This window comes from Setaria italica, chromosome II (genome assembly GCF_000263155.2).
Source record: "Setaria italica strain Yugu1 chromosome II, Setaria_italica_v2.0, whole genome shotgun sequence".
Taxonomy (NCBI): domain Eukaryota; kingdom Viridiplantae; phylum Streptophyta; class Magnoliopsida; order Poales; family Poaceae; genus Setaria; species Setaria italica.
The window spans coordinates 32,589,083-32,599,975 of record NC_028451.1 but is presented as its reverse complement, the minus strand read 5'-3'; the positions used below and the strand labels follow the sequence as shown (position 1 = coordinate 32,599,975).

Genomic DNA, 10,893 nt, shown 5'->3' with positions numbered 1-10,893 from the left:
GAGATAGGAGATCACACGCGCCTTGCATGTACTAGTTGACCTTTGCGGACAACCAACGTGCTACCTGCGAGTGAAATTAGTTACCTGTTGGTGTCTTGTGTGGTGGCAAGTCGCCAGTCAAAATTATAAAACCAGTTTCGGTTTTAGCAGTAAATTCTGGGGTCAGAGTATACACAGTCAAAACAGTCATGGCGGCTACCACCAGCATTAATTTTCTGAGAGGAAAAAAGCTACTACCAGCATTACTCCCGGATCAAAATTTAGAGCAATGAGCAGGGAGTGCTCCGGAGTCTCCGAGTCGGGGTTTACACTGTCAAACTCATCAAAGATACTTAATTTAGCAGCTAGCACCAAATTGTTCTTTTTTCCACCTTACCACAACCAGATTGTTCAGACTTCAGAGCTCGCAGCTGCTGGGGTGTGTGTGTGTGTGTGTGTCACAGAACAGAAGTACGGGAAACACACCAATACTTGGGGTTCTCCAGACAAATTAAGCCACTTGCTTGTACTTTGAAAACCCTACTTCGTTCTCCCAGTCCCACCATGCGAGGACTGCAGTCCTGCGCCAATAATTAGCCCACCGGGCCGCCACCGGGCGAGGAAACGACATGGAGCAGCAGCAGCCAGCAGCGATCGGCAACCATCACCAGCTCGGCTCACGGGAGCAAGCTAGCCAGTCGGGCACATCGAAAGCGGCAGGGCACGGGGGCGAGGAGGGGCCGGGGCGAGCGGGAGGCAGAGGCCGATCGGGAAGTTGCGTCGTGTCCCCTTGCGCCCGCCGAGGACGATCGAGACGCTCCCAGTCCCAGGTCCCCCAGCCCTGCTCGCCACCTCCTTCTGCCTGCCTGCTGCCCCGGCCCCGGCCCCGCCGTCGCTGCCTCCCAATCGGGTGGTGCTGGCCTGCCTGCCTGCCTCTTCCGGTGCGGGACAATGCAAGTGGCGTGGCGTGACGTCCCTTTCCCACGTCCATGTGCTACGTATGAATATATGGTCGATCCAGTGGACGGTTTTATCGCACTGGGCCACGAACCTTCCTTCCTCTTTGGTGTTCGCCCTTTGCCGGAGATGATTGTAATTTCGAATGGGTATGTACATCAAGTCATCAACAGCAGTTCTAGATAATATCGGTTTGGAGTACAGTACAGGATATGTCTCCGTGTTGAGTTTCATGCACCGGCTATCCACGACATTGGACCCGCGTACACGATGGGGACGGAAGGAAGGCAGCCCGGTCTCTCTCGTTCTAGAACTCTACAAGATCATCTTCATTTTTTCTCTCGGTTGATTGAGATGCACCAAACTTCGCAGGAGTTTAGATTATAAGATTCTCAGGTCTGAACTTTCAGTCGTATCGCCGGCTCATCACGCGATATGAACTTACCAAGAACACGCTTGCATGTATACTACACCATACCTACCTCGTTCCTACTTATTTCAGAGCTTACGCAGCTCAGTGCCACTTGGATGCAGTATAGGCTTCACGCACGGAGGTATAGACCCAACAGAGACCCTTCTCTTCTTTTAGGACAAACAGAGACAGACTTTTTTTTTTGGGAAAGAGACAGAGTTTTTTTAATAAACGGCCGTGCAAATCCCGATCTTTGCTTGATCTGCCCGTGACTAAAAAAATTAGTGAGGGAAAGGACTAGTTTAAGACCAGAGACAGCGTGCAGCCGTGCAATCAAGCCTCCACGCATAAACAATCCAGCTAGCTGTAGTATAGTATTCTAATTTTCTCACGCTGTCATGACGACGCCTGAGTCTCCTGGCTCATGATTGGCCCTTAAATTTCTTCAGGCCCTTTTCGGACAGCCCCTTTTCTTCTAGAGGGAGACGAGGACGGTCATTTGCATGAGATCGTCTTAGCATTGGAAAAGTTGGGAAAAGAGGCAAAAGCCAGGTCAGCGTTAGCGAGTATAACCGCTAGCTGTCTGCTTCCAGTCCAGACTCCAGACGTCCCAAAACGTGCAGCACTCGTGGAGAAATTAAAACATGGGTCCTCACCTGGACAAAACTTCCGTGCCAGTTCAAATGGAACATTCTGATGACAGAAAAAATGTACTCCTGTAGAATGACACCAAGTACGTACGTAACGGATCGGACGGAGTAGTTGATCCGTCGATCGACCAGGTGACTCAGAGAGGGATGAGAGAAATGAAAAACGAATGCATGATGGGCAGCAGAGCATGCAAGCGTCCACTCATCATTGCCATGCACAGAAAAATGCCGACCACTAGCAGGCCTCTCCTCCTGCTGCTGGTTCGTTGGCCCATCCAGTACGTGCATGCGACCGCGCGCGAAGCACAGCGTTATGGTAGGTCCAACGCATTAGGGAAGTCGAAAAGGCGATCAGAGACAGAGATTCACGTCGCGTCAAGCAATGATGCCCCGCGCATGAGAGATCTGAAAACATTACCATTGGTGGTTACTGGTTACCTGATGGTGCAGCACTTTTTTTGTTTATTTATTTACTACAACTGCTACTGCTAGCTCCAACAAGTACTCACATCACAGTCTGATGAGTGGCAGGCATGCATGCTTACTCATTGGCCCGTTGCAGGGTGTGCAGATTAGCAAAACCATAAAACTGGCTTCAAACAGCTCAGTTTGCTTTGAAATTTGAATAGCTACCTATTATTTGTACCATTGAAACTCAGAAAGGGAAATTCGATGTTTATTGGCAGTCCTTGCACGCAACTAGGAGTCTAGGGCTGGTGGATCTTCGTTTACTCTGTTGGACGCGCTGAGAATTTGACTGTCCTTCGAGCATTTGCTTCCATGAGCTGAATTTCTAGCCCCCGTGATCAGGTAAAGAGTAAAAGCGTGTCGAATTTCTACGAATCTGTAATCACGTTTGGTATTGTTGACTGAAACCTTTTAGCGACCGGAGTCTCGCCTGTCGGCCTGTGCACTAGCCAGCATCAGTCGCGTGAAAATTGTTTGAAGGTGGAGTATAGTATTCTCTAAAGTCCACACAAGAGCGGAACTTCCATGAAACATATTACAAGCTGTACTGTTATAAAATCACTACTAAATTGTGAAGTTTTAGGCTCAAGTTTTTTTTTTGCATGTTACGTTGCAGAATTGCCTGTCAGATGTTACCTTCACGATGAAATGGCACACAGTACTGCCTGCCGGTGCCGATGGTATATCTGACGAATTCGTCTCTTAGAGTTTTCCCAGCTTGATTGCTGCTACCCATTTTCCTGTGGACTGCCAATAATTTCGTTTCCTGGACTAGTCAGGTGATCGATCCCCACACCGACCGACCTGTCGTGGAGGGAAAAGCGTTTTCATTCCCGGCATTCCTAATTCCATCAAGGATCGACAGGGACGGGATCCTGCTCGCGACAGTAACCGAAACCTGTTCTCCTTCGAGGAAACAGGCAAAGCGGCCATGTGATCTCGGGTCAATTCGGACGGGGGCGTTGGTGGTGCCGGTGCCCTCGCGGCGAGGCCTTGACTCTCTTGCCCCAGCTCATGGCTGCGTCTGTGGCTCGCTCCGCGCCGCGTCGGCGACCCGCCCGTTGACTCGTCGCGGCTACTAACGGGTTGGTCGTTGTGGGCTTTTGTGGCGCGTTCGCTTTTCCGTGCTGGAGTTTCCGTTGGACCAACGCGGCGGAGGGAAAAAGAAGAGGGGTAAACTGATAGAGAAAGCCGTTTCTAGCTGCCCGTGACTAACTAGCGCGTTGATGCGCAGCAGAATTGCAAGTGATACGGCGCAGCCTGTTTCAAGATACGATCGCCGATCTGGATAGTCTTCAACAGGCAACTTTGATTTGATGGCGGATATATTTCTAATTATGTATGCTAGTAATTGGGAATTGTAAATATGATCAGATTTGCATAATGTCTGCAATTTTTTTGGGGAATTAGTTACTGTCCAATAATTTTGTTCTGAAAGCAGAGGCCCAAACTGACGAGAAGCGGCCTGGAGTATCCCACCGGGCGTGCGGTCTGCGCGGACGATCTACAACTAGAAAATGGGCCGTGTCGGGTAACCAAAATCTCTAAAATGCCTTATTTCCTTTTGTGTGCGTGTGAGATCAGGTGACAATCTCATCGCCCCAGTCAGACCAACAGCCTCAGCACTGACTTCACTTTACCAATCACCGATCAAGAAATTCAAAGACAACTCATGGAAAATAGTCACTATAAGGATGGAACAATTGGAAACGGAATGCAGGTTTTGAGACATGGGGCACAGGAACAGAGTCTAAACAGCACGGTTAGAGCACATTTACAGTCTTCAGGTTACCCAAGAAACAGGTAACGCTGGATTTTCAGGAAGCCTGGAACGGCTACTTATTACGATTATTCAGCTCAAGGAATGCACCAAAATTCTGTCCAACGCAGATGCAATGCAGTCTCTGAATGGCACCAACTGAGCTTCAATTTATGACAGGCCCCTGACCTTCCCGGTGGCAGTGTCGATGTCGATCTCGTAGAAGCAGGGTCTTGTGGGAAGGCCGGGCATCGTGCTCATGGTGCCCACGAGCGGGTAGATGAACCCAGCTCCAATGCTGGCCCTCACGTCTCTTATCGGTAGAACGAAGCCGGTCGGGGCACCCTTCATGGAGGGAACGTGGGAGAACGAGTACTGGGTTTTCGCCATGCAGATGGGGAGGTTGGAGAAGCCTTGCTTGGTGTACATCTCAATCTGCTTCTCAGCCTGCAGCAAAGTCAGATAGAAGTCAGCAGAGCAGGGTATGGCAAAATATTATGACTTTATGAATGAATCAAATCTCAAACACAAAGGAAGTACCTGTTCTGAGTATTCGACGCCGCTAGCACCATAAGACCTAGCTATGGATTCAATCTTCTCCTTTATGCTAGATTCCAAAGGATACAAAAATTTCAGAGGCTCTGCCTGGCTTTCACATGCTCGTTGAACTGCGAGTCCAAGTTCAACCTGAAAAGAAGTTAAACGGAAGGATCTAATTAGATGATTATATTAATTCCCACAATTCTGACATTCATACCATTTTAGATAACAATGAAGCCATGAATTACTATAATCTGACATAGCCACATAAAAGTATATAAGACTGCAGTTCTTTTGTACTAGCTTGGCAAGTTGAAAAATAACGAAGTTTTGTTGACATTAGAGCAGATTTACAGTTAAGTATTCCGACAAAACAGGGCTGCTGTCTATATTCAATAGAAAGAAAGGGAACTAACCGCTCCTCTACCACCATGGGCATGGTGTGTGCAGACGACAGCATCAAAAGCTCCAGCAGCCATAGCTGCATTTCGCACCACATCCATTTCTGCTTCAGTATCTGTTGCAAATTTGTTGATTGCAACTACAACGTTAACTCCATAACTCCTTGTGTTTGATATATGTTTAGCAAGATTGACACATCCAGCTTCAACAAGGGCCACATTTTCGCTCACATATGCATGATCTAGAGGCTTCCCAGCCACAACATCTGGGCCCCCTCCATGCATTTTAAGAGCTCGAATTGTGGCCACAATAATAGCACACTGTGGCACCAATCCACTGTACCTACACTTTATATCCATGAACTTCTCAGTTCCGATATCAGCACCAAAACCTGCCTCAGTAACAACAAAGCCACCCTTCCCAACCAACTTCAAAGCAATCTTATCAGCAACAATTGAAGAGTTTCCATGAGCAATGTTAGCAAACGGTCCAGCATGTACTAACACTGGTGTGCCTTCAAGAGTTTGCATGAGGGTTGGATGAATAGCATCTTTCATTAGGACAGTCAAGGCACCTCCAACACCAAGATCATCAGCAGTAATCGGCTCACCTGACTTGCTGTTCCCTATCACCATTCTTCCAAGCCTCTCTCTCATGTCGGCAAGGGAAGTTGTAAGAGCTAACACAGCCATTATCTCACTAGCTACTGATATGTCAAAGCCTGTTTCTCTCACCATACCTTTTTCATCAGGGCCTTGTCCGATAGTAATTTTCCTCAGGAAACGGTCATTGACATCCATCACCCGTCTCCATGTAATGGACTCAGGGTCAATATCAAGCCTTGCAAAACGCCTAACTTCATCTGGTGTAAGCTCATTGGGGTCTGTCTTAGAAATGCCAAGCTTTGTAAGGCGTCTGAGCATTACATCAGCAAAGTGCCTCTTGCCTTCTTTGTTTGCCGGACACAATCTGTTGAACAGTGCTTTGTCGGACTGAGAATTTTCATGGAAAATCCTTGTATCAATAGCAGCAGCGAGAAGGTTGTTTGCAGCTGTAATTGCATGAATGTCGCCTGTCAGATGAAGATTGAACTCATCCATGGGTATAACCTGGCTGTAGCCACCACCAGCTGCACCTCCCTTGATTCCAAAGGTAGGCCCTTGTGATGGCTGACGGAGGCATGTGACAACCTATAATAACAACAATATATCAATACATGAGATGACTTCCTTTAATTTCTTGAATATGCATGAGATGATTTTCACAAGCTCAGGGTTCCTTTATAGTCCGAGGTTGTTCTATAAGAACATATGGTTGCCCTCGCAATAATGTAGCAACATAAATAAAGGTTCAGCCTATCAGCCGCATGAAAAGTAGATAAAGGACCCAAAGGTTTACACCAGCCATAAAAGCAAGCCAACAGTACTGAACTACTGATTGGTAGACAAGGCAGTGTTCGCTGGAACTCGGAAGGGACTTGGCACATATAAATATATAATAGGTTGAGAAAGAGAATTGTGAATATGACTCATGTGAGCAATTGAGCAAATACATGAGCATAAAGATGTAGTTCAACTATAAGCTCTGAAAATGTGCAGTTCGACTCATACAGATCATTCAGAACAAAATATTTCACAGATCTTTCCTCCTGAATTTGTACAGGAACAAAAGATCAAGAGCAACTGAGTGTTCCATCACTTTCAACATAGCTTGCTCAAGAAGACCTACTGGTATAACTGAATCGTAAATCCGGATTGCCATAACAAAAAAGGCAGTATATCCACTGCCTAAGTGGGAGCAACAAGATAGCATTCCACAATCCAGTCCAAGATCGCATCAAACAGTTTAATTTCTGGCAGGATCCATGGTTCCCTATCAGCTCGCAAGGTTTGGACGATTATCAGTCAACTGCCTCGTCGACGATCGTACAATTCGCTCAAGCAAACTTAGCAGTACAAATCTCACCTTCTTATCAAGGAAGGCGCCCAGAGCCTGGCACAGGCCGACGGTGGTAGTTGACTTGCCCTCCCCGAGAGGCGTCGGCGTGATGCCGCCCACCACGACGTAGTACCCGTCCTGCTGCTCCTTGATGTCATCAAGAACCGACAGCAACACCTGCAACCGGCACGCGAGAAAACGGCGGCTCAAGATCCGATCAAACCGCAGCAGACACCACGGGGGACCAAATCAAGAACGCACCTTGGCCTTGTACTTGCCGTAGAGGTCGTAGTGCTCGGGCCCGAGGCCGAGCTCTGCCGCGATGTCGACGATGCCGAGCGGCTCGACGGAATTGGCGATGTCGATGTCCGCCGGCACCGGCGAGGCCACGTCGAGCCTCCGGATCGTCGGGCTCGGCATCTCCGGCAGCAGCAGCGGGGGCGGCAGCGGCGCTGGCGCGACGACGGCGCTGGATCTCGCGACGACTCGGTCGCGCCCGGGTCCGGGTGGGGCGGGCTGCAGCAGCGAGTGGTGGTGGTGGTGGCCGGGCACTGGTGAGCCCCGTGGAGAAGATAGTATTGGACGGGAGAGCCTCTGGCTGGCGCAATTGTTTATCGCCTCCCGCCTCCTCGCCGCCCCCGCGTCAGGACGATGACGGCATAGGATAATGGAGGATAAAGTTTTGGGATAATTGGTAGGTGGGGCAGGCAGATCCATGTCACAGCTCCCAAATAATGTGGGTGCGCAAAACAAGATTCCGCAATCTTTTTCTGCAAAACTCTTGGTTTAACAAACGAAAAAAAATCACACAACCTTTGCGATTACGACTCCTGAACCACAACAATCTGATACTCCGATGCGTAGCAATGTGTAGCGTCACAAAAGCATTGGACTCTTCAGATTGGTAGGTGGAAGGAGGGTTTTGGCCTCGGCCGGGTGCTCTTTATCTTGAGATGGATGGATGGAAGACGGATTGCAATCCAGATAAGGGTTTTTTCGGAGCAGTGGACGTGATGAACTCACGGTGGTATTGCACCGCGAGGGGTTTAGGACGAGCCAAGTCTCCGCGCGGATTTATAGATGCTCTTCCTTCCTTGAGCTCCTTGTATTGTTATCAGTCAGTTCACGAGCACTGCGTCTGAAATTGAGTAGGCGCGTCCGGTGGATTAACAAACCTGTGTGTTTGTGCATGGAAAGGAATCTTTTTCGAAGTAAAAAGAAACTTTTTTGAATCTGTCATTTGGCTCGCTGCCAGCGTAAAACGGCATTGGAATTTGGAATCGAGTGTTCTTGTTAAGCTTTTGCTCTGACGAAACAGCACGCCAACCGTCACAGAAAGCAAAGTAAACGAGGAGACAGTTTGGCAGGGCACAAGCTTCGCAAGGGTGTTTGTTTTCCCTAGGACTTTGACGGCTTGGGAGGGTGAGTGCCATGGATTATGAAGAGTTGGTTTGGGTCGCACAAGGCGGATAAGAAATGCTAACACCGAGGTGGAGATTAGGCCACGAGGGGATGATATCTCACACGCTGGAGTGGAGCGTGGAGAATCAAGTGAATGATTGGAGGAGCGTCAACGTCGCCGCCCCTCTGATTCGGATCTGGCTCACTTCACTCTGACAGATTCATACATGGTTTGTTTAGTACAAAAATCTTCGATGCGGCTGCTACGAACAAATGGACTTGGGCCTTCACCAATCACCATGAGCACGACTGAATGACGCATAATAGCCACACCATACGCACCAATCAAAACTTCATGAAATTTGGACCTCCAAGCCACTTGCAAACCAACACATTAAGGGCGTGTTTGGCAGGGAGGAGTTAAATTTTAGCCCCTGTCACGTTGGATGTTTGGACACTAATTAGGAGTATTAAATATAATCTAATTACAAAACTAATTGCACAACCTCTAGGCTAAATCGCGAGACGAATCTATTAAGCCTAATTAGTCCATGATTTGACAATGTAGTGCTACAGTAACCCTTCGCTAATGATGGATTAATTAGGATTAATAGATTCGTCTCACAATTTAGCCTAGGGGTTCTGTTATTAGTTTTATAATTAGCTCATATTTAGTCCTCCTAATTTATATCCGAACGTGTGATGTGACAGGGCTAAAGTTTAGCCCCTGACATCCAACCGTCCCTAACTGATAAAAATTGACAAAAAAAATGGTACACTGAACTAGACAGGACGCAACAAGCTAAGCTGTGAGAATATGAGTATGTCATCATGTCATGAATGTTGTATAGGTACATGAGGTGTTGATCTCCGATAATCCCGAAGGTATATATAGCTGGACTGGAAGCTAGCGCCACAGATCGGCCTCAGTTCGGCCTCAGTCCTCCTCTCCCTCCGGTCGGCGAGCAGGGGCGACGACTGCCGCGTCCGGGCGAAGGCGGCCACGGGCGAGGGCTCCCCGGCGACAGGATGAATACACCAGCGCCGCCTGCAGCTCCGGCTGACCGGCTCCATGGCAACACGCTGAACGACTCTGCACCTTCCGATCGAAGCCGATGTCTGGTGACCTTTGCAGCGAAAGGAATGAGACAGAGTTAGGAATTATTGTAGCTTACTTCAAAAGCTACGTTAGCGTACAAAGTCAGATGACTTGTGGATTCCGCTCCCTGATCCCCGCATCGCCTTCCTTGGCGACTCAGGGGCGACAGCCCAAGCCCGCCCGCTGCCGGCCGGCGGGTGGTGGGTCGAAGCCAGCCCCACGCGCTCTCTCCCTCCCTCTACTCCTCCTTTCCCTCGCCTTCCTTCAACTTCAAGGTTGCCATGGTCGCTTGCTCGTTGCCGGCGAGGGTGGCCTCCGGCCGCCCACGCCATATTTGACCTTCCTTAGCTTGGTCCGGATCTGTTACGCTGCCTTCGTGGGGGCCCACCCGCCGAGGAGCCCACCGCCGCTTGCCGGGTAGCCTGATCCGCGCTGCCGCAGCGGCCGCCCGTCGAGGAGCCCGACCCCACGCCAGGGCCGACTCTATAATTTTGAGGGGCCTCGAGCGAACAGGATATTATGGACCCTTTGAACTAAATAGTTTGTTTTCCTAAGCACCTGACAAATTGTTTATTTGGCAACATCTAATACCTAAATTATACAGGAAAGTGAATAATCGTTGCTAGAATTCAAAGTTTAAAACCGAAAAATTAACATGCTAAAACTATGATTAATGAGGCTGATCGCTGACTATGTAAATAAACTGAAGATCTAACTCACAACACATTGACGCACGCTGGAGCCGAGCCGGCCCAGACGTCGTTGCCGGCGTCGAATCAAAGACGAGGCTGGCTGGCGATCACTTATGCCAAAGCCACGCACAACGTCGAGGGTTTTCCTGTCGGGGTCTCAGTTTCTCTCTCAAATTCGCAGTGATGCATTGACGGCCGCCTATCTCCTCGTCCTCGACTCCTCTATCACGGCGGCCTGCTGGAGGGCAGGATTAGGCTGAGTACTATATATGAGGAGAGGTGTTTGGATACTAGGTGCTAAATTTTAGTAGTGTCACATCGGATATTCGAATGCTAATTAGGATGACTAAACATGAGCTAATTATAAAACTAATTACAGAATCTTGTGCTAATTTGCGAGATGAATCTATTAAGCCTAATTAATCCATCATTAGCAAATGGTTACTGTAGCACCACATTGTCAAATCATGAACTAATTAAGCTTAATAGATTCGTCTCGCGAATTAGACTCCATCTGTACAATTAGTTTTGTAATTAGCCTATATTTAATGTTCCTAATTAGCATCCAAATATCTGATGTGACAGGTGCTAAACTT

General features: G+C 48.6%; 1 protein-coding gene across 1 annotated transcript; it reads right to left on the bottom strand.

The window, feature by feature from the left end:
• Window positions 1–4,130: 4,130 nt before the first annotated feature.
• LOC101775060 (formate--tetrahydrofolate ligase) lies at window positions 4,131–7,837 on the bottom strand. The gene is made up of 5 exons (XM_004956907.3): window positions 7,367–7,837; window positions 7,133–7,282; window positions 5,182–6,357; window positions 4,766–4,912; window positions 4,131–4,672 (listed from the first exon to the last, which is right to left on the bottom strand). The coding sequence occupies exons 1-5, from the start codon at window positions 7,820–7,822 to the stop codon at window positions 4,397–4,399; spliced, it is 2,205 nt and encodes a 734-aa protein (XP_004956964.1). The 5' UTR covers window positions 7,823–7,837; the 3' UTR covers window positions 4,131–4,396.
• Window positions 7,838–10,893: the final 3,056 nt, after the last annotated feature.